The sequence below is a fragment of the Heloderma suspectum genome, chromosome 2 (assembly GCF_057233095.1).
Source record: "Heloderma suspectum isolate Gila_16-S chromosome 2, 16-S_ref, whole genome shotgun sequence".
NCBI classification, from domain to species: domain Eukaryota; kingdom Metazoa; phylum Chordata; class Lepidosauria; order Squamata; family Helodermatidae; genus Heloderma; species Heloderma suspectum.
The window spans coordinates 112,827,647-112,852,982 of NC_139459.1; the positions used below are offsets into that span (position 1 = coordinate 112,827,647).

Here is a 25,336-nt window from a genome sequence, read left to right on the forward strand (position 1 = left end):
GCACAGAAGGAGAAGTCAAGGCAGATGGAGACCATTGTCACTGCTCGGTTCAGCCCTACTAAAGCCTTGGAGAAGGGAGGTGAAAAGTCACAACAACGAGGAAGAAGAGGAGAGCCAGGGGACTCTGGGGGTCAGCATGGTGTGGGCCTTAGCATGCTCAGTGACCTATAACAGCAGCCCTGGGGAAACTGCTTAACCTGTACTGATAACAGTACTATAGTTGCAATGGCATAAATAAGTAACCACAACAAATGCATTTAAAACATAACAGGAGTGTGTGCATGGTTTCATCTTGAATACAACCAACATTGGGCTTTTAAGGTTTGTTGATTATCTTGCCCCCATCACAACTCTCTTTCCTCTCCTTTACTGAAATCTGAAGTTATGCCTCTGGATAATGTCTTTATATTTGAGAAGGGGGAAAATTTATATTTCTTTTCATGTCAAAAATTCTTCAAGTACTACAAATCACCCTAGAGTAGAAATCTATAATCCTGGCAAGCTCTAGCCAGGAGTGGGTAACGTGGTGTCCTCCAGATCTTATGGCCTAAAACTCCGATCAGCCCTAGCCAGGATAGCCAATTGTGAGTTGTAGGTTAAAACACCTAGAGAGCCACAAGTTACCCACACATGCCGGAAGATGAACACCAATGCCCATCATCCTTGGAAAAAAAGTTTAAACTACTTGCTGTTTGATGCTGTTTTGTGTCCTTCAAAATGGCCATTCTCTATCCTTAACCAGGAAGAGATGTTACCCAGTGATGACTTAATGTACTGTTATCTGGAGAAGAATATAAACATTCTCAGAAGCAAGGAATTATCCCCTCTACCCTTCAGGTCAAACAGTACAGAACTGTAGTTCAAACATTTTAGATGAATAACCTGAAACAGCCAGAGCAGCAGATATGAAACTGCATCCTTTTGAGTATTTCAATTTTCCTTCTTTTCTTTCCAATTTAAAATGTATGTTAGGTGGGGGAAGTTGGCCTCCTAGTTATTAAAAATGTACAGATTGGGAGAATTAGCACAGAATTTTCAGAGGCAGAAAAAAAATTATTTTGTCTTGATTCTGCATCATATTTAAAAATAAATCTAGTTCACCCCTTTCCAGATTAATGTAGCCTCTAAAAGAGTAAAGGATAAAAAGGATAAAATGGAGAGGAGGAGGATAATGTAAGCCGCCTTGGGTTCCTTGCAAAAGGAAAAAAGGCGGGATATAAATGCAGTAATAATAAAGAGTAGTTCCTATGTGATCCACTAGTTTCCCATTGGCACAGATGCTCACATTTACATGATACATCTGTAGAAGCTTTTAAAATTAAAGGTGCATTAAGAATGTGTTTCAACCATGGTAAAACTGACAAATGGCTGTTTGTCATGCTCCAGCCATTTGTTTCAATTGTGCTAAAATGAGCCCTGCTCATGACTTCACTGAATTAACATAAAATAAAAAGGATATTTTAAAAACAGTCAACAGAATCTTCATTAATTTCTATCTCTATGATCTGATTCCAAGACAAAAAATGTAGACGGCTACTGAGTTTATGTAGCCAAAAGCAGAACCACAGTTTGTTCACATATGATGCTTGCTGTCTGCAATTTTTTCATCCCTCTGCAAAACTTTGAACCTCATCCAGCTTTGACACACTGCCTCTTCAGTTAATAACTATCAAGTTTCCCCTTGTCTCCTGTCTACTTTTCTTTGAGGCAATTGCGCACTCAGCACCCCGAGATAATAACACACATCTATAAGATAAAAGCAATGGCATTAATGTAATTGTCTGCCTCTTTCTCTTTAGCCTAATCTTTTTTCTTTTCAGTTTTGACTGCCTGTGTGACACCTGTTTTTGTCTCCTCTGATCCTACGACAGGTTTTCCGCTGACAAGGTTTTTGCCTGACAGAGATTCTGCCAGACAAGAACATAATAAAATATGAAGAACTGCTTGTCAGAGTTTCTGCCAATGCTCGCATGAAATAACCAAAAAAGAAAATCCTGATTATTTTTTTTTTAAGGGGCCCTGCAATGGTCGCTCTGGCCTGTCGGGAAAACTGCCTCCTTCGCCAATTCCTCCAAGCTAAACAGGTGTTTTCTTTTATGTCCCCCCTTTTCTTTCTTTCTTTCTTTCTTTCTTTCTTCCTTCCTTTCTTTTTTTAATTGATTGTGGAAAACATGAGTACTGAAGCAGGGGAGCTTTGTCCTAATGTTCTGCTTGCAAAACAAGCAATAGAAACGGTTTTGACTATTTTCTATACCTATTAATGGGGATTCTTCAAAATAAGAAAAAAAGCTTGAAAATATACTGCTCTTTTTAAAATAGAAAAAAAGAGTTTAATAATTAAAAAGATACTCTACCCACCCACCCCTTTTCTTATAGAAATGTTAGTATCTGGAATTATTAAAGTGGCATATGTACTGAGAAATGGAAGCTCTGTTTTCTTGGATTTCACACAAGAATACAACATTTTCTGTGACAAACATTTTCTGTGCCATGAGTCATGGCACTGTGTCCAATCTTTGTCTTACTTAGAGTAGAACCATGGAAATGAATACAACCTAACATTGGATACAACCGTAAGGTTGCAATCTTATACACACTTATCTGGGAGTAAGTCCCATTGAACTTCATAGCACTGATGGGCTACAATCCTATGCATGCTTATCTAGGGATAAGTCCCACTTAACTCAATGGGGCTTACGTCTGAGTAGACATGTATATGACTGCACTGTTAGTTTTCATAGGCAACAATCTATTTCACTGGATCAATAATACAGACTGAGAAAGTAGTAGTGAAGGGTATACATTTATTTTTTAATAGATTTATATACCATTTACCATATTAAAAAAGGATCTCTAAGGAATGTATATATGAAATGGAGGACCAAATACAGCCCAATTGTTGTAATGTAAATACTGTGCAAATCCTGAATATCTGCACTACTCAAAACTACAAACCATAGGAGGATTGTTTCCTTTCATAGATACCTGCCTGGACCCTAAGATCATCCTCAGGTGTCATTCTCTGGGTCCTGCTGCCAAATGAGGTGAAGCAGGTGGCTACTAAAGAGAGGGCCTTTTCAGTTGTGGAATGCCCTCCGCAGAGAGGCCAGTCTGGCACCTATGTTGTGTTCTTTTGGGTGCCAGGAGAAAACCTTTTATTTCCCCGGGGTTTTAGGCCTTCAGTTTAAAAAAATTCTGTTGGTGATTTTTAGATGTTTGCACTGTAGCTGGCTTTTGGCTTTTACTTTGGTTTTACTCTGCTTTAAACTTAAGGTTTTTATATTATGCTTTACTACGTTATTGTAGTTTATGATTTTGGTTTTTGTGAACCACCCAGAGAGCTTTGGCTATGGGTGGTATACAAATGTAACAATAAATAAACAAATAAATAGTCAAACATTCTTAAAGGACCACTCATAGTCCTTTCTCGGACCCTGAAAAACGCAGTCAAACATGTTAATGATGTTCTTAATATGAACAATATCAATACAACATCAACCTTCTTCATCCCAGTATTTTCCTACAGTTAAAGGAATATATAGTTTCAGTAGTGAAAAATGTTGATTTTTCATTTCATGTCATAAAGCATGTGCAACAGAATCCCCGCCCCCCAATTAATGATCTTTACACCTCCTCCTTCCTCCAGATTCATTGTCCCTAAACGATTAAACTCTTAGGTAGGAGATTGCTTTTCATTCACATATTCAATGTACAATCCTCCCATACCACCTCCCCAGAGGAATTTGAAGACGGGATTTGAGGACGACTCAGACAAAGTCATACAGATCTCAACCTGTTAACAGCGGGTGCAAGCATAAGCTGATAACATTACCTTTGATACATTTAAAATCACAAAATATACACAGCTCTTCTCATATGTCTCAGCTATTTGTTGATGTGATAAACCAAATCAGAGCTATGCTAGGAGGCCTCAATCCAGCAGAAATCAGTTTTCCTCTCTACTAAATTAAGCAGAGGAGAACTGTACAATCTCCTTCCACCATCTTATTTCTTATTTTGGGAGATGTTTACCTTTATAGAAAAGCATGCACAAGTAACGCAAAAGTAATCCACGCACTAATTACCCCTATAGAGGTAACTAATGTTGATTGCCTTTGTTCGTGCTGGCTGAGTATGTAGCATGCTTGCAGCCTGATATGTGAACTGCTGGATAAATCAATAGTGATTTCAGGCATTGTAATTAGAGGAATATAAGTTAATTAAGGTAGTTTTACAAGCATCCCCTCATAACTGACACCAGCCACGCTGTTATAAAGTCCATAAGATATGACGATACTTGGGTCATGATTATCCTTTTTAATCACCCTTCCTTTGTGCCCTGCAACTAAACAGGACACTTGTGCACGATTGTCATAAAGTTCATCTACTGTGACTGTTTCACAGTTCAGCTCCAGATTAAATATACCCCAGCAAATTTGACTGCAGTCAATTAGACTGTAATTAGAGAAATCTTTAGCATTGTTAAGGGTACAATCCAGAATACATTTCCTATTTCTAAAATCCAAATGAGAATAGGATAATTAAGAAACCTTAGGGGGTCTGCTCAACTAATCTGGGGTACATTCCTTAGTAAAAAAAAATAAATATAGATCGATAGATAGATAGATAGATAGATAGATAGATAGATATAGCCAAATAAAATTCCCTAGTAGGTAAAGGAAGTGCTATTTTCTCCTATCCAGAAGTTTCAGATGCACAGTATAAACAACACAGAGGCAGAGTTACCCAGGCTAACTTCTGAAGGAAATATGGCATTTCTATTCTCATCATCAAATACTTCTCTTTTAATTTAATGATGTTACACTTCAATATAGTGATAGAGTTTGTTCACTTATAACACTTTCATTTCTTATTCCGTTTAACCCAGTGAACTTTGCTTAATTAAGATGTTCCTATAAACAATTAAGCCTCCTGTAGGTTCATTAGCTAGATATAAAACTTTATGATGTAATAAAATGTAATAAAATGATAAAGTCATAGCACTTCATGTGCAGAAGCATAAGGTGTTCTTAGAGGCAAACAGGATGTTGCCTTTGTTGCCAAATCTTTTTGCCAGAGATTTTCAAATCACATTATCCAGTTGTTACAACTTGTTGTCTGCTATAGACAGTCAATATACTTGTGCCGAAATGCTGCAGCACAGATTATTTGAAAGGGTGCTTCCACTGTATAAGGGCTCCTAGCACTACTAATCAAAAGACATTGTGCAGATATTCCATCAAAGATGGAAAAAGTAGTGGGAAAACACAGGAGGGTCACAAATGGAAGACATTAGTACCTGAAGACACACACACTATAATATTCCAAGAATCAGGCAGGATGATTTCACAATAAAAGCCTTGCCTGGAAGCACCCTAACTTTGAAACTCCATATCAACTCAAATACTACACTTTATTAACTGGGTGTCAAAGTGAACACAGCCAATGAAAGCATGACCTGATATGACTGGTTGTCAATGCAATAACATTGAATTGAATTGATATATTGGTGAGTGTGCTCAAGGATCATGCCTGTCTGCTTTGGATCTAAAGGCAGGACTCAAGTGTATGGGAGCAAAGACATTTATGACGCAGTGGTTTATACATCAAAGCCTTAAACAGTTTTGTAAATAAAAACATTACATTTCTTTCCTTAACTGGCTTCCCACTTTTAATATGGAAGCAAATCTAAGATTTATGTGAGTGCTCTATTTCCACACACACATACATAAATCTGTGAAGAACCATCCAAGTTTTAAATGTAAAAGAAACTTTCGTAATACACTGATTATGAAAGAAGATAGTATTTAATAGACATGAAAAGTGGAGCCTCTCAGGTCTCTTACAATGCTTGAGGTGGATTTGAGGTGGATCAAAAAACAGGAATATCATGTCCCTTTTAATTGATTAGAATTTGACACTACTTAATAGTTGAATCTGATAGTAAGGAAAGACAAAATTCTTGAAGGGCCATGCCTTCTTCCGATGCCTTCTTCCGCTGCCTCCTTCCTCACATAGAGAAGTATCCAACAATCTAATTTGTACAAGAAGCAGGAAGTGCAGAGACTTATTTTTCTTAGTAGCTCCATACTTTACAGTGAATGTGTTTGCTGCTTATACGTGCATGATGTACATGCATATACACCCATCCTCAATCATCCTTGTACATATGTCTGGATTCCCAATTGTGCACTGTAGCATTATTACTTTTGAAAGAAGATGGTAACTTGCCTTAGTACTCAATGAACCAAGTACTCGTAGGACTTGCATTAGTACTCAATGAAGGAAATACTTTTCAATTGAAATAGCAGTGGTCTTGAACTATAGTCTTGAACTATGATCTGACTTAAACAAGCCATTTTATTAAATCATTCCAGAAATTGGAGCCTACATGTAAAAACGAACGAAAGATAAGTGCTCAGCTTGGAAAAGTGACAGCATCCATTTCAGAGGAGAGGTGTAATTCTGGGACGCAATGAAGTACAGAAACTAGGAATTCTTTATCCATAGCTAGTATCTATCACAGCCTTGTCAATATAATGAAGAAAATAAAAAAGAGGTGGAGAAAGCACTCCACATAGCTAAGGGAAAACCTGTTATTAATGAGAGAGAGAGAGAGAGAGAAGCGTGCCTGATGCCCACATCGTGGTATTTTCGGACCTTTTTATTTTCCCAGACTTTTTAGTACTTCAGTTTAAAAAACTGTGTTTGAGTAGTTTTATATCTTTGTACTGTTGCTGGCTTTTACTTTGGGTTTATTCCGTTTTTAAACTTAAGGTTTTAATATTATGTCTTATTATGTTATTGTATCTTATGGGCAGTATCCTATACTGCTGCGCCTCCACCAGTTCTCTTGCGCTAGCAGCATGGATCGTGACATAAGCACGGAAACAAGCAGAAACACTCATGTCCAGAACAGGAGAGGTCAGTGGAGCTCCCTTCTGTCAACTCTGGTGACCTGCCCCATTTCACAGACGCGTGTGTTGCCACTTATTCTTGCTTGTTCTGGGAACTGCTAGTTCCTGTTGCGCTAGCCTACTGTTCTGCTAGCACGGGATCAGTATAGAATACTGCCCTGTAGTTTTAAGTTTTGTTTTCGAAACCATCCGGACAGCTTCAGCTATTGGGCAGTATAGAAATGTAACAAATAACTAAAATAAAGTATTATGTGAGCCACCCTGAGAACTTCTTGTTATAGGGAGGCATATAAATAATATAAATAACTCAATAAATAAATAACAAATTCCCAAGAGCACGGTTATAGTTGTCAACAATCCTTACAAAACAGCTTGGTTAAACTCTAGCAAACAGAAATGCATACACAAAAAACCTCTGTTTTCCACCTCCAGAAACTAGCCTAAATGATTCAGTTCAGACAGAGAATGTACTGCATTGCTGTTCCTAGTCTCTCTGTACACCAGGGGTGACAAACCTTTTTCTATCCAAGGGCCAAATTCCATTTTTCAGAAGCTCTTGGTGGCCACGTTCCAGTGGTGGGTGGGGAAAAAGGGGAGACACCGGCAAAAGGGGAGACACAGCCAAAAGTAGACAGGGCTGAAAATCAACCACTACCCCGATTCCACTGTTACCGGTTCACAGTAGGAAACATATCTACTCAGAAGTAAGCAGAAGAAGCCTCTGCATGTCTACTCTGAATCACTCAGCAGCACTTTCAAATAGCATCCCACACACTGTGCCTCTGCATGTCTCCTCAGAAGTAAGCAGGGCTGAATAACTCAGCAGCACCTTCAAATAGCATGCCTACTCAGAAGTAAGCATGAGCATCATCTCTACTCACAAGTAAGCAGGGCAAACCTCTGCATGTCTACTTAGAAGCAGGACTGAATCACTCAGCAGCTTCCTCCCCTGGCCCTTCACCTATACACATAGTCTCTACCCAATTGCACACTTCAGATTTCTTATGCAGCTTCTACTGTGTCAACTCTACTGCACAAGAGTGTTAAGGCGTGAAGTTGGGCAGAGACTCTGTGTGTGTGTGTGTGTGTGTGTGTGTGTGTGTTTGACAAGTCTTCCCTCCTAATGAATGCATTAAGTAACATTTCAGAAAGTTAAAAAGTGATATAGCTAATTTCTTACTTGATTATGCATTACAATGAACAAAAGGAAATCAAGGTGATGCATTTGTAAATGCATAAAAAATAAAAAATAAAGGAAAGTTTATCCTAGCATTGTGATAGTTTTTGAAAACCCCAACAAGAGATGCCAAAGAAAGAGAATAGAATGACCTGACATTCAGTGAAAATTCCTAGAACAGAAAAATATATAAATTATAAAAACATAAATTATGAATATTAGGGAGGAGGGGTGCAAGTGTCAAAGATGACAAGCTGCAGGATATGAAGCTACATCAGAATATTTATTTTCTGTTGTTATTCTCATGGAAGTCAGCAAATGGTATCTGGGGGAATTACGTTAGGCATGCCATATGAAAACACAAAACCATTCAGCTGAAATTAAGCACTTTTAATCCAATTATTACAATGGATGATATGTAAGCGTGTACTTATCTTCCCCACTGAAATAAACGGGACTTAACTTTGCTTAACTTTGGCCTGGATCATGCCAGCGTTTTTTGTTTTTGTTTTGCTTGTGACACAAAAAAGTGGTTGTTAAGTATGTTGAGAAAGGACTTTTCAGCTATCACTTTCTTGGTTTAATTTCTTTTTCCATACTCAGTAGCACCAATCTGCATTAAATCAAAATGCTTATAAAATGTCAATGTTAACTGTAAAAAAATGTTTTATCCTATAACATGTCTCAAAATCTCTCTCTCTCTCTCTGAAATCTTGTCTGCCTGACAACTCCAGACCTAGGAAATGGTTTAGCCAATTTAAACCATTTTAAAAATAAATAAATCTTCCTCCAAGCTGAAAAAACATATGCCAAGTTTCTGCTGGAAGCACATTAAAACAGTCTAGTTCTTTAAATCCTTTAAACACCAGAAATTCACACGAGAAACAACCAATTCCTTTTTAAGAGCAGCACTGGTAACATAGGCCACTATAAGCTATGCAATTGTTGGCTTGAGCATTAAAAAACACTGATGGTAGGATTACCACTATAGCGCAAGAGTGCAGGGTCAAAACTCAATAAACTGAATTTATGCCAATAGAAACACTTATCCTGCCACAAAAAGACCCCTTTGATGAATCTCTTCTTATACTGACATCCTACATTTGCCACCTCTGAAGTGGGGGGTGGGGGCAGGAAACGCTAAACTTCATTTTTTTTTTCTCCTCTTCAAGTAGTTCTAGAGCAGCTTAAGAGGAAAAAATGTAAGAGGGGAAGGGGCATTTTCTATTGGTAAAGCCCACCATGGTTGTGTGCCTTCTGCTTCAGCAGCCACAAAGCCATAAATTATTAGTAACAGGTCCATAGTTTTCAGTGTGAGATGGCGTTCTCTTCAAGTCAGCAAATTAGTGTATGGCATTCCTCAGGGTTCTGTCTTATCCCACATGTTGTTTAGCAGTTATATAAGATCACTGGGAGAGATTGTCCTGGGATTTGAAGTGCATTTTCATAAATACGTTGATGAAATGAAGCTCTGTTTCTCCTTTTCATCTAATAACTAGGAACTGTTGATGTTCTGAACTGGTCCCTGGCAATGATAATGGGCTGGTTTAGGGCTAAGAAACTAAAGCATAATCCAGGTGACATAGAGATACTCCTGATGACAAAGGAGAGAAAGACTCTGTAAAAGGGTTCTATCTCTGAAGAATCAGGTGCACAGTTTGGGTGCTTCTGAATTCAGCTTTGTACCTCATGGTGGCAGTGGCCAGAAGTATCTTTGCTCAGCTTAGGCTATATGCCAGCTGTGCCCATTCTGGAGGAGGTCTGACCTGACAACAGTAACACATTTATTTATTATTTTATTTCATTTCCATACCGCCCAATAGCCGAACCTCTCTGGATGGTTCACAAAAATTAGTAGCATCTAGACTGGATTACTGCAATGCACTCTAGATGGGCTACATGGCAAGAATGTAGCTCCAAGGATCCATTTCAATCTGGCTTCAGGCCTGGTTATAGAACAGAGACTGCTTTGGTCGCAGTCTCTGTTCTATGGTCACCATCTGCTTGGTGGATGATCTATGCTGGAAACTGGACAGGGGGAGTGTATCCCTGTTAGTTCTGCTGGAGCTTTCAGCAGCTTTAATCCCATCGACCATGGTATCCTTCTGAGGCGTCTGTCTGAGATGGTACAGGGAGACCCTGTTATATGGTGGCTCCAGTCCTTCTTGGAGGGGCCATCTCAGAAAGTGGTGCTGGGGGATTCCTGTCCTCAGGGTTCCATCTTATCCCCCATGCTATTTAACATATACATGAAACCGCTGGTAGAGATTGTTCAGAGTTTGGGGCTTTGATGCCACCAGTATGCTGATGACATCCAACTCTCCTTTCCATCTAAATCCAAGGATGCTTTTCTGATTCTAAATTAGTGTCTGATGTGGGTAATGGACTGGATGAGGGCAAACACACTGAAGCTTAATCCAGACAAGACAGAAGTTCTTTTGGTCAGTCAAAAGGTAGATCAGGGAATAGGGAATCAAACTGTGCTGGATGGCATTACACTCCCCCTTAAGACTTGCAGTTTGGGTATACTTTTGGATTTGGCCCTAAACCTGGATGCCCAGGTCTTGGCAGTGGCTGGGAGGCATTTGAACAGAGTGCGTTTGAGGCGCCCATTCCTAGAGACATCTGATCTGGCCATGGTCACACATATCTTAGTTACATTCTGTTTGGACTACTGTAATGTGCTCTACATGGGGCTGCCTTCTAAAACTATTTAGAAACTTCAGCTTGTCCAGAATGTTGTGGCCAGACTGTTGACTGGGGCTGGTTATAGGGAGCATGCACCTGCCTTGTTACAGCAGCTTCACTGGCTACTGATATGTTTCCAGGCAGAATTTAAAGTGCTGGTTATGAACTATAAACCAGGCCACCTGAAAGAATACCTTCTCTCATACAAGCGTGCCCAGTCCTTAAGTTCTTCTGGGGAGGCCCATTTTTCGAGACTGCCAGCCTCAGAGGCACGGTAGGTGGTGACCCATGAAAAGACCTTTTGGTGGCCGCTCCCCTACTGGGGAACTCCCTCCCAACAGAGGCTAGGTTCACTCCCTCTCTTCTATCCTTCCGCTGGCAGGCAAATGCCACTTTATTTAAGAAGGCCTTAAGCCTGTAAGTGGGTCTGTTAGGTTGGGTGCTGTTTTTAATAACATTTTTCCTCATTGTTATGTTTTATTGTATTTTAATGCAGTGTTTTATTGTTTTAATCAACTTTAATTGTTTCTATAAGCTGCCTTGAGTGCCATTTTTTGGGTTAGAAAGGCAGGGTACAAGTAAAATAAAGAAATAAAATGTTATTGGGCATTTCACCCATCAAATCACATTGCACCTGTCCTACAACACCTGTGCTGCTTACCAATTTGTTTCTGGCACAATTCAAAGAATTAGTTCTTACCTTTAAAGACTTAAGTGGCTTGGATGCAGGATACCAGAAAGATGACATTCTCCCATAATAAACAGTCTTCCTGTTTATTAAGATTTAATGGGGAGGCTTTTCTCTGTGTCCCTCCTGTGGTGGAAGTAAGGTTGGTTGAGACAATAAATACGGCATTCTCAGTGGCCACTCCAAAGTAACGGAACACCCTGCCACATGAAATTCGGATGGCTCCATCTTTGATTGTCTTTCACTGTCTTGTGAAAACTATTATTTTTATACATTTTGAATTGATGTACGCTTCCTTTTGTAATACATATGTATTAGAATGGCATGGTTTAATTTTTCATATAAATAAGATATGAACAAGGAGCAAGCTCCATCCTCTCAAGTTCTGATTGGCCAGTCCAGGACATAAAGTTGCAAACTTGTGAGCTCCTAAGCCGAACAAGGAAGGGGGCAGTGCATCGTAACCTGTTTGCACACTGTTGGGGAAGGGGTGTCAATGGGTTACTTGCCTATATTTTCTCAAGCTCTGCATTTCCCTTAGTTCATTCAACTACCAATGCTTCTTCCCCTCCCCACCACTTCACCAATATATCCCTGCACCAAGAACAGTCTGTCTGTCTTTCATTTAGCTTATAGGAAAGGCACTTCTGGAAACTATTTGGCTGTGTGTGTGTGTGTGTGTGTGTATGTGTGTGTGTTACATAAGGAAGACCATTTATCAGGAAGAACGCTTATAAAGCCTGAAAACTTCTGTTGGTAAATTGGTTATGTAAGAAAATATACTGAGAATAAGTTGAAGTGGAGGCTGGTGGGGCTGTGAATCCACTCTGGGTTTCAGTCAGAATTCTAAAGGAACTATCCAAGGTGCTGAACCAATTTGGGAGATTGGGTTTAGCACCTTGGATAGCTCCTTTAGAGTTCTGGCTGGTTCTGTCTGAAACCCAGGGCCCCTCTGACATCGGAGCCACCAGCCTCCGCTAATGAGTTGTGCTCTAAGGGGGTTTTTACAAGTGGCATTAAGAATACCTTTTGTTTCTCTCATGGCGCTTCTATGTGCTTTTGCATATTTTTGAACAACTGTGCTGTGTAATACAACCAAGATACTTATTTCAAATTTGATGGCAGGCTAGAATGAGAATTTCCATTCACGTTTTATGCTTGATGAGCTATTTTTGTCATTTGTAAAAAAACATGGGCCATGGGCCTGAACAGGTTTATAGCCAGCCATGTGTGACTATGAGGCATCTAGGCTCCCTTCCTGGGAGAGAGGCAGCTTTTCCCAATCTAAAAGACAGCAGTGCACACAGAAAAAAGACTATGTCCTAAAAGGCAGCCTACAAATACTGTTCTCAATCAATATAAACACATTTATTTATACTAAAAAGGCAGGAATATGAACATTCACAATGGGAGTGTTTCTGATATTATCACAGAAGCACATGAAATTAGTAGCATTATCTTCATCATCTATGAATGCACCCTATATTTTTTATAGCATCAGACATTACTGAGCTTTACAAAGCACGGGTGATCCTAGAGAACACAGAGGTCCTACTTTTTGATAGATGAAATCCATAGAAAAGCACTATTCATCAAGGATATGTATTGTGAATATATATATATATATATATAGAGAGAGAGAGAGAGAGAGAGAGAGAGAGAGAGATGTAAAGCAGCACAACAGCAAATCAACAAGGAGTCTCTGGATCCACTACGTTAAAATATATAAGAAAGATACAGTAACAACAGAGTAATTTCAAAATATATGTTGAACTCTTAGTCCATATGGCCGTAATCTGGAGGACAATACATAAGCATTATACCAGTCATACCTTTGTTTGTTTTTTCCCCTAGGAATTTCCATCTTCCAGCATTCTAAACTGCCACTCTTGGTATCTATTAATGTCACAGCTGCTGATGCGGGTGGAAGCTGAAACGTTTAGCTCTAAATACATTTTGAAACTACTCTGTTGTTAGTCTAACTATCTTTATGTATCTATATCTATATCTATAATACCTCACACTGAACGTCCAGTGTACACTTATTTATTTAATTTATATCCCACCTCTCCTCAAAACCATGGTGCTCAAGGCAGCTAACACTAAAATCCAGATGAAAACCAACATCTTAATTAAAATGTAACATAAAAACAAATAAATTAAAAAAATAAAAACATGCAATAAAAGAAAACAACGCCCAACTAACCAAAGTCCCCTTCAGCAACAAACCAGCTTATGCCAAAGTCCTGCCTGAATAAAGACATTGTTGTCTGCCGGCAGAAGGCCAACAAAGAGAGGACCAACCCAGTCTCCCTTGACAGGGAATCCCAGAGCTTGGAGTGACCATGGAGAAGGCCCTCAGAGAAGGCATTTCCTCCTTCAGACCCACCCCATTGACCAAACTCAAGGGACATAACACAATCTTATTAACAGACAACCTGAAAGAGGTGGGGTGGACACCTTACGTGTTTTCGCCTTACTATTTTGTGTTCAAGAAGCAGATTCTACAAGCACAAGAGTCAAAGCATTTAAACTTTTATTTTAAATGTTTTGGAATAGTAACCTGTACTGCTCTGTGATTTCAAAACCTATTTGTTCCAATTGTATAGCATGGATCAGTCTTCAAGGAACACCCTTCTAAAGAGTTTGGAGAGTAGCTAAACCAAATAACTCAAGTGGGCTTGCTGAGGTCTGGAGGTACTAATTTATACACATATGCTTGGAATGTGTCTGAGCAAAATATATCTGTATATATCACCGGTCTTGCTTTGCCACAAAATGTAAACACAGTGATTGGATTTATTCAAAGAAGACCAAGAAATTTACGCATGTTGGCAAGATGTAGTTCTCAAATGTAAATTTTTGTTTATCATATACCTATACCCATCTCCTGAATAGGAATTTTAAGTACTGAAACTAAGAAATGTATTAAGAACAGTTGCTGTGAGAATGAAAGGGAAAAACCGACCAAAAGGGGTAGAAGGCCACCATAAATCTTCAGATGTCCCATACCACCTACCCACTGTGTATAGCCCATCACATACACTGAGGAAATTTCCTTGTAAAATAATGTGTCATCTCACACTTGATGTGAGACCAGGCTTAACAAAAGAAGAATGACTGAAAGCAGGAAACCTCGTTAATGGAAATTAAATATAGACTGGAGAATAATTCTTACCCTAGGTAAGAAGAACTCCCAAAGCCTACATAGTTATTGCATTTTTATTCTGCTCTTCCTCCAAAGTTCCCAGGGCAGTGTAAATGGTTCCTCCCGCTCCCCCATAGTTATTTTCACAACAATCCCATGGGGTAGGTTAGGTTGAGAGGGGTCTTGAACCTAGTCTTCCTGGTCTAAGTCCCAAATGCTATCCAATGGATCGTATTTGCTGTGCTGTAGATGGCGATCGCTGTACTTCTCTCTCTTTTTCTCGGGGCTTGTTTCAGTGTTACATAAAATTCACCCCTTCTCGTTTGAGAACTGGAAAACTACAACATGTAGCTGTATTTATTATTTGTTAAATTTGTATCCTGCCTTTCCATAAAAGATGCTCAAGGTGGCTAATGTCAGTAAAAGTAAAATCCAAAATAACAATCAGAAACAACATAAAATCAGTTGAAAAAACAGAATTTTCCAGTTCATGGAACTTTGTACTTTCCTGTTTTCCCACTCCACCCACGGCTTTTATACCATCTAGTCAGATGATGAATTTTGGAAACCCAAAAGCCCGCATACTTGTTTGTGGCGTTTTGGTTGGTCCTAATATAGGTATTGCCTAGCTGTGGATTTTCATGTGGAGAACTATGGCTATCTTGCTTTTAATTATTCTACTCCTGTGTGCAGGTGTTGTGTTTTTGTTTTGCAAAACTCTGCAATCGGAGTATTGACAGAACTTCTCACAACTTGTGCTACGTTTTTCAACATTTATTTCTCTATAAATTCGTATTTATGCTCCCTTCACCATTGTGCTAGCAGTTGCACCTGTAATGACACTACTTGGAGGAGCTGACCACTGTTCAAACAACCCATAGCAGACTTTCCTCTTCCTTTCCGAACTTAAATTTGCATTCATTATTTCATTAACAGGCATAGTCTACCCTATCTTTTGCACCCTAGTAATCTTACACAAACAGTCACATTTTTAGAATGGAAAGAGAACAAAGGAACTGAGCTTCATAGAATCACAGAATCATAGGGTTGGAAGGGGCCTACAAGACCATCGAGTCCATCCTTAAACATTCCATGAACACCCCCTTAACAATGAATGCCCTTTGACAACTGCCCACAGAGCAGCTACCAGTTATGATGGAGTTCTCTATAGGAGGAAAAGGGCAGAAGGTCCCAGGAGTTTCTATGCACTGGTGCTAAGGCAAGTGGTTATATAGCTTTCAAATTTCACACTCTTTGGACTGAGCTATTTCTATCAATGATGAAATATGACTAGTTAGGACTGGTGAATATTATGCAGCACTTAATTAATAGCCAGCAAGAGCATATGACCTGGCAACCTGCCTTACTCTGGCAGCACTGAGGACACAGTACTGCAATGTACTCATGGCACAAAATGAGTTATTGTGCCTTCACTGTGTGTGCTGTCCTGAACTGGAGAAACACCTAAAAATGCAATATATTACTTTTCTATGTAAAATAAAGTTTGGTGGCTAGGATTAAGGCAACTGCCAAAGGATCCAGGTTGGATTTTATTTTTTTGTTTCTTAAAAATGTTTCCTGAAATGTATCTTTGTGTTAAGAGCTTTATATAAATTGAAACCTGCCTTGGACCGTTATCCCTCCAGTGCTAATGGGGTTGCTGTGGGCCCTAGCAGCTGTTTGAAATAGTTGCAAAATGTTTTTAGCAAACCTGAGCCATTTCATACTTCATGTATTCATCAACAGTTCTGGGATCAGTTGTCTTGTGGTGTTTCATCATCTCCCCCAGCCATGCTTTCATTTTTTTAAAAAATGCATTTAACTTACTTTCAGGGGTCTGACTTACCCCCTATTGAAATGAATAAAAAAGTGAAATGACCAAATACCTAATCTAAGTGTAGTCCATTCTTTTTCCAAAAACTTATCAAAATAGGGCAGGAAAACCCTTAGCTGTTTGTGCCATAAATTCCATTGTTTATATGGTAATACTACAGAGAGCTTCGGCTATTGGGCGGTATAGAAATGAAATATAAATAAATAAATAAATACTGGAATGGATTTTTTTCTGTGTTGTAGATTTTTCCTGTCCATTTGCGAGTGTACAACAATGTCTTTTTTAAAGGACAGCAGGGTCCATTGGACCCCAGAGGTAAATTTTATTTTAGGGAAGGGTGGTTCCTATGGCCCTTCAGATGTTGTTGGAATGCAACTCCCATTAGCCCCAGCCAGCCTGGCCTATGTGCATGGATTATGGAAGATGTAGTCCAACAATATCTGGAGGACCACAGTTTCCCTACTCCTGTCCTATAAGATTTAATTTTGCTCCAAGTTAGCTTAATCTTGACACAGACATTAGAAAATTTGCAACACTGATTCTTAACGGTAATGTTCTTTTTTTGGGGGGGGGGACACAACCCCACGAAGACCACTGAGATATATTGACTTACTAATACTTACTATGAGCCCAGGATTTCACCTAGGCATCTTTGGGTTTCTATTTTGCTTTTCCTTCTGTTAACATTATGGGGTCCAATATAAACTAATTGTTTCTGTGTTAAAACTACTTTTTTGGAATATGATACCAATAAAATCTTATTTTTTTTCCTGTTAAACTAGAGCCATTTCGAAATCAATCAATCAATCAATCAATCAATTCCAACCAGGATTTAAGAGGGTCAGATGAACCCTAATAGCAGATTGATATTGCCCTCAAAAAGGGTGGAAGAGGATTAAGTGGAATAAAAAGATAACATAAAAACTAAAACTGGTTTTAGAAAGAAAAAAATATCCTACATGTCTACTGTGGGAAATTAAAGGTTTGCAGGTACCCCCCCACCCCGACACACACACACAAAATCAGGACCTGATTCTTTTCATTCATATATATATGAGTAACCAATATAGCTACATCCGCCCCCACTTCCACCACCACCATGACAGTCATAGACTGAAGCTGAAACTACATGTCACAGCAGCAGAAACACACCTTTAAACTCAGGTGCCTACTCCTTTAACTCAGGTTCGTCCCCATTCACTTTTAAAGTGTGGGAGGGTGGGATTAAAAAGAGCAAAGTGTCAGTCAGGGAGATGGTACTGACCACTCCCACTCCCCCATTCTTAATTGCACAGTTGCTCTGCACAATTTTATCCTAGTCAAGTTCCCATCTCAAGGGTGAGCTCAGATGAGAGAAAAGCAACTGCAGGGAAGGCTGCAGGGAAAATAAGCACAGAGGAAGTTTCAGTGCCACTTGCATGTGCACCCCTTTACATACATACAGTAGCTTTACATATGAATGAAGCAGAGCACTGTCACAGACAGTTTGAGCCTGAGAAGACAGAATAATGTGCACTCAAGTCATAGTGGGCATGATGTCAGCACTTTTCAATCTCACTGACTTCAGGGAGAGAGTGTGAACAAAGTGCTGGACTACGAGCATCTCTACACCAGCCTAAAATTCCGCATTTAGGCTTTCTGCTTCCATATTAAATGCAGGATCATGACGGACTCCCTTTACACATGCTTCCTCCCCCCCCTTTACCCATTATCTGAATCTTTGATATGTTTCATTATACAGCCACTAGATGGTGCTGTGGTCTAGCTCCTTGTACTGCGGCTTTTCCCTTTTCATGGAGGGAACTCAAGCGGTACACAAGCAGGGTAATTCAATAGCTCATTATGTCCAATCTTTTAAAAAATGGAATAAAGGTCATTTAGTGCAGGAGACGCCCTGGAGGTTGACGACGTCATCTAAAGGACCCATAAACTTCCATGAGTAGCGAATCTTAGTAGCAGGAAAAAAGCTCAGTGTGAAGAAGACCTTAGACTAGGAAACTGAGACTTTATTTATTCATGTAATTTTAATGCCCTGCCCTTCCTCCAAAAGGAGCACAGAGTGACTTACAGTATTAACAAAACAAGTATCAGTGAAACCACCATTAAATCCTACTATCATAATAAAACAATTTAAAACAAAAAAATAATAACCTAACCTAAAAGCACAAAACCAACACATCAGGAGCCAAATACTTTATAATAAAAGGTTCTTTAACTTGCATTTAAAAGTACTCACAACGGGAGCTAATCTGACCTCTCTCCTGGGAAGAGGTCCCAGAAACAGGGTGCTAATAGAATGACCTATTAGCCACTGAAATCCTCATTCAATCATTCAGCATCTGGGGTAACCTTGGGCTAGTCACATTCTCACAGGGTTATTATGATATAAAGTGGGAAACATCTCATGTATCGCATACTGAGCTCCTTGAAGACTGTAACTTTTTGAAGGTTACCAAAGTGATAAATGAAATAAATAAAAGGGTTGTGCTCAAATCTCTCCCACTGGAACCAGAAAGATGTAACTTTTTCTCCCCTTCTTCTATCCTGTCATTGCCTCCTTAAACTTGGTAGATTTTAAAAACCAGTTTGGAGGTTTAGAGACATGAGGTGCAAGAACTGCTAAGAGTGATGCACACACACACACATGCTAGACTGTTATTACCATGAGCATTATCTGCAAGTGGATTTCTGACTCAAGTGGGAGCAGGATGACCCCAACCCCTCCCACACACATACAAGGTAGAGTTGTTGTAGAGATTCAAGCAAAACATACCTTCCAGCTTGTGCCCTGAGTTATAGATTATCTAGGTCACTGTGCCACCTCTTATGAGGGTGAACCACCATCAAGGTTTTCACTCAACCAATGTAGAATATACCACCTTCCTTCTGCTATCCACGCTCTGAAAGACAGACTCTAGTATGTTTGAATTTCCTTCAAATTCTATGACTTATTGGTTGCTTCTTATGCAGCACATTAGCTCCACGGCACAACTATAGTATAAAAAAGGCTCGCCCTATTATAAGGTAATATGAAGCACGAATGTAGAGAGCATAGCAAAATGGATGGCAAATTGGCAGCTATTTAATGAAATAGTTTTTTGAATGAAACAATGGAGGGCCACTGTAGACTTCACCTGCTATTGCCCAGTTCATATGTTACGCTAAACTGTAATTTACTATGATGAAAACAAGGCAGAGAGAGCCTTGGTCTCACAGAGAGAGATCCTTGATCTGGGGCATCCACAAGGAGTTCGGAAGCATTTTGCTTCCAATTTAGAAGCAAATCATCTGGACCCAACAAACTGTGGTTAATCTTAATTATGGTTTCTTTGAAACAAGCCAACTTCAAACCATAGGTTATCAAGCTCGGTTTTTAAACAAGCCAAATTAATCCAAATTTGAGTGTTGGATGACATGCTAAACTGCGGTTAATCAAAATCAAAAGTTTCTAGTCTCTTTGTAGGCACACTTGAGGATGAGAGAGGATGGGGGAGCGTAAGAGTTCTTACACTGCAGTTCATTCTCTTCTTGGTAAACTATGGTTTAGTGTGTGTCTAATCACAGTCAATATATGCAGGCTAAAAGGAAGTCCTTAGCCATGGAGCTAAAATGCAAGGAGCATGGAGTTGGAACCAGATTACGTTAGATGAATTTAGGTCCCATTCTAATCAGTGTAACAAGTTAGTCATGACTTAACTAAAGTCCCATTGATCTCAGTGGGAAGTAAGTTCAATTAACTTAGTCTGAATCCAATTCACAATGTATAAACATCTGTTTCACATGTGCAGCTTCTAGCATATGTTACCACAACTCATACTGAGGACAACACATATAGTAAGGATTTTTTAAACATTACTCTCCCCATTTCATCATAAGTAAGGGATGTCCTGGAATAAGTCACCTATCAGGGCAACTAAGGCAGCTTTGGTGCCAAAACTAGGCCTAATGTATGACTGAAAGGGTCTAGAAAATCAAGTGTGCTTGGGGATGCACAGCAGCCACACACTCAAGCACCTGGCCCACAAAGGGAATGTTAGCAACTGACAATAGGTATTAAAATCTTCAAGGTCCAAGGCAGGTTTCTTCAAGAGTGCTTACCCCACAATGCCTTTTAAGGTAGCTGGGACGATGGCTGACAACTGACATTGTGTATGTGCCCTTACTGCAAGCTCAATAATGCCTTTAATAATCCACAGCAACAGCACCATATCAATTTTGTGCCCTACCAGTTTTGTAAAAACAAACAAACCTGTGCACATTGTGTGCGAGTGGTTTACCTCTGATACCAAAATGTGTTGGGCCAGCCTGAACTATAAACATCATATGAAACTGAAGGAGTTCTGATCGTTGCACTACTTCGTTGCACTACTTTGTAGAAGTTAGAACAGCCTTCCCCAAGCTGGTGGCCTCCAGATAGTTTGGACTACAACTCCCAAGATTGCTGACCATTGGCTATGCTGGCTAGGGCTGATGGGAATTGAAGTCCAAAACATCTGGAGGGCACCAGGTTAGTGAAGGTTAGACTAGAATATGTTATTTTCAAACTCATTGCATCCCCTGTCATTTGATGCCACCTCTGTTAGAACAACAGCATCTTCACTTTTCTATTCTCTACAGAGTGGAAACAAGCATGCACACACCAGTGTATTTCTTTTGATGTTGTATATATACACTTATACAGACATATAAGTGTAGATACATAAATACAGCTACTGTTTCATACACACATTAAGGTAAACGTGACAAGGAGAAATGAAAAGAAAATAGCGCTTACCATGTGCCACCCACCCATGTTTACACTGATCACAGGTTCTCAGGTTTATCTTCCCTGGTTGGAAACATTCACAAGTGCAATTTACCAATGTGCAGCGTATGGCCTAGAAGAAGAAAAGGGAAAACAACTTCCATAAGCATCTTCCTAGATAAATAATAATAACAGTAATAATAATAGTTATAATACTACTACTAATAATTTATAGCACTTAAATGTTCAAAGCTCTTCACATCTATTATATTAATATTTATAGTCCTCACAACAGCCCTGTAATGTACGTCAGTATTATTATCCCATATTGCAGATGCAGGGTACAACTTAAGAGAACACTAGCATGCTGAGAACCATCCCACAAACTCAAGACTCAGCCATGATTTGAAGTGGGGCATTCTAGGCTCATTGTTCACACCCTTAGGCACTATGCTGTACCAGAGCTCGATATATATTCAGAATGGGATCCAAAAAGGCCTGTACATGCACCTCAGAGGCTTCCATTCACACGGGGGCAGGGGAATCTGATTGTTTTTCTTGTGGCTGTAACCACTTGTGCTACATCAAATGCTGCTGTGGGTGGTCCTTGGCCTTCAGGAACAGATTCTCAGGTGCAAGAAACTTCAGCACGAAAGAAGGAGGCTGAAGAGCTCAAGTGTATATACAGAATGCCACGTGTGGCTCTTTGGATTTTGACCATAAAATATAAGTAGGAGGAGGGCGTTTTTTTATTCTTTAAACATTTGCTTGCAGAATAGCTGTCATTTTCATTTCCCTATTGCGCATATAATAAATATTAAAACAAAATTTGACATGAAATGATTTGCTGGTTTTCTTTCTTTTTTTAATTCCATGGGAGGGACATGTCATAAAAAGTACATTTAGCATCGTCATGGAGCAATTTCAGCTACAGGCTGTATTAAGTCGTCATCATCATCATCATCCCATGAAAATGAATAAATGCAGATTCTCTTATTTAAATAATGCAGTCCAAAGCCCATGTTTGATTTTTAAATACAAGAGAAGATGTATCTGTTGCACGAATGTCCTGGTTTAACTTTCCAAATGCCTGAAGGAATTTTTTTTGAAGCTAGTTATGTCTTCACGTTGCAGCACGTCATCTTAGTTATAACTAAGAATGAAGCATATACTCAAATATACATAAATACAGAGCAAAGGTGTCCCCCCCTTTTCTCCCACTCCCCCCCCCCAAATTCTCCTGTTTCTCTTCTGGAGACTTATAATATATTTAATTCAGTTAAACGTCAGAACAGTCACTGGCTTGGTTTGTTCCCAAAGCAGTTCTACAATGACAGCGTTACAGAACAGAATTGACTCCATTCCTTTCCCTCTATCACTCCTTTCCTTTTACAAGGCACAAATGTTCGCCTTTTGACAACTTAGATGTTTCCTTTTAAAACATACCCCCTACCTTCTTAAAATGAAATATAAGTAGGTAAGATTGAAACACATGTGGTATGAATAGAACAATTACTTTGGAGGGGAAAGATGTATAATTTCTTTAAACTATAAAGCAAATACATAAATAATGAGCAAGATTTTTTTTAGGCCAAGACCTCAGTTTTTAAATAGTGCTAAAGATGACCTGTGCTCCTTAAACTACTAGTAGTAAATTTATGGCATGCATTTAGGCTTAATTTTCACACAGATTTTTGAAATGGAGGGAATTATATTCATCATTCACACATTAACAATGTACTGTAACTACTGTAGATGCCAGGAAATGATCACTCTACCAATTTAGATGCAACCAATGATTATTTGAGGGTCAAAAGGTGTGTGTGTGTGCATGCGTGTGCGTGTGTGTGTGTGTGCATGTTACCTGCAATTTCAAGAACCTCAGGATTTCCTGAATGCTGTTTTAACTGATTTATAGTAACGCAAATCTTTACATTATAGGAACTAATGACCATTGTCTCAAATTAGTGATTTTGGCTTCAATCCTATACACCAGCTTTCCTCAAACCGGCACCCTCCAGATATATTGGAGTACATCTCCAGTCATCCCACACCTGCATGGCCCATGTTGGTTGTTGAGGAAGACTGTTCTGCACACTTACTCAGGAGTAAGTCCCACTGGATTTGGAGTAAACATACTTGCAAGTAAACATACGAGCAATTTCTTTGTTTATTGTGGGTGGCCTGGACAGGGCGCCCACAGTTATGGTTTAAAGAAAGTTATTGGCCTGACTATAAAGAGGCCCATGTATGAGCTGACAGGGGGAGGGGGCTGCCAATGTTGTTTTCCAAGCTGCAGCCCACTGACCAAGTTGAATTGCATTCTGTATGGTGTCCTGAGCTTGAGGTGCAGCTTTCTGGGAGCATGATGGGCTGCATAGGGAATGGGTGTATTGAAAAGCCCTGTTGTCCACGCAGAACACTTTGCACAGACCTTTAGATTCTTCCCTTAGTCAGCATTATTCTTACTTTCCTTTATTTATGTGGAGCAAATAAGTAGAATAGAGGTTATTTCCAAATGTATTAACATAAACCATGGTTTATAAATTATTTCCTTTGTTCACTAGACTCTAATAAAAGCTGGCTGCCTTTTTCCACACAATTTCTGTCTTTTGTATACTTTTTATGCTTTTCTCTCTCCTACTGCTGCTTTATATTAAACTCCAAAAAGCAACGTTGAATGAGGGGGAAAAAGGTTGCTGTATTACACCTGACATTTAAGTGTTCCAACCAATGTCAACTGACCAACTGTTAATTAGCAGGGTTGTAAAATACTGTTGTATCTAGCAGTGATTAAAGGAATTAGAAATATGAAATATAAGAGCACCCACAAAATTGCTGACTAGGTAAGAATAATATATGTGATTGTGGGTTACAATATGATGGGAGGGGGAGAGAATCTTCCAAAAGGTTCCTCTCGGTGTTCAATACTTTATTGACTCAGTAATATATCAGGTCTCCCTTCGTCAGTAATGGTGTCTTTCTCTAATATGTTCATTAATTAATGAACTTAGTAATTAATTGCACTGCAAAAAAGGAATAAAACAGTGAAGCTCATAGAGCTAACAAATGTTTCCTTTGAATTTTGTTATTAGCATCTCTTTCACAGTTTGCTAATGTTTATCTTATAAGTGGGTGCAACAATCACAACCCACTAAATTTGTGAACATTGCTAGAGTATTTCTATTAAAGGCTGATAATAATCTCCACCTCCTCCAACCCCCATTCCTGCTCCAGAAAAGGTCATTGGCTTGGTTGTAAAAATTAGATTCAGGCTGAAATACAGTGTTTCAGTCCAAGATTAAATTTTATTGTCTGAATTCAAAATGTCCCATTTAGCTACTTTTAAAATTATTAACTGGGGAAAAACATATTTTAAAATTTCCTTGCACTCACCTGACTCACAAAAGCAAATCTTGAAACAGATTTCAGGACAACATTTTAACACATTTTGAATAATCTTAAAATCAAATTTCAACTATATTTATATATAAATAGTAAAACATGTATAAGTTGAATTACATTTTATAAGAATGAAATAACTGTAAGTACACTGAATATTTATTTTGTCCTGATCCTAAATACATATACATGGGCATCAATTTCATTGATTTCAGTTGTATTTACTTCCAAATAAGTATGCTAAGTAACAGGTTATGTTACATTAGTTCCCACACAAATACCACAGCCAGGATCTAAAGAACCATATGACTATGAGCCCAAGTTTGGGGGGCAGGCAGATGGGGTATTGATCTGATCCTCATCCACATTGCAAACTGATTTTGAATGTAGGTTAGTTTCAAAAGTAGTCTGTGATATGGCATGGGGTTCACCTGTCCAAAGAAAAGGTGTGTGCGTGTGTGTGTGTAGTGGTATATATATATCCACTGAGTACACCGAAGCCCTTGGGTACACCTAAAGTTGCTCTTTGGATGACTGTCCAAATGATTCGATGGGGGAACTAGTGTAGAAACATTCTGAATTTGTATTACAAAGAATATTAAAAGAGAACTGTCAAACAATTGTAATAGATTAGTTATTATTGACTAGATGCACTATAGTGGAATCCATTACAGATATAAATTCCACCTGTATAAGTAGGTTGCATTTACTCATGACTCTACACGTGGACATCACCAG

General features: G+C 39.0%; 1 protein-coding gene across 1 annotated transcript in view; it reads right to left on the reverse strand.

Moving 5' to 3' along the window:
- BNC2 (basonuclin zinc finger protein 2) overlaps positions 1-25,336 on the reverse strand; it is a 380,730-nt gene that overhangs the window by 165,965 nt on the left and 189,429 nt on the right. The window contains exon 3 of the mRNA XM_084832130.1: positions 21,227-21,329. Coding sequence (XP_084688256.1) covers positions 21,227-21,329 — 103 coding nt within the window. The remainder of the gene's footprint in view (positions 1-21,226; positions 21,330-25,336) is intronic.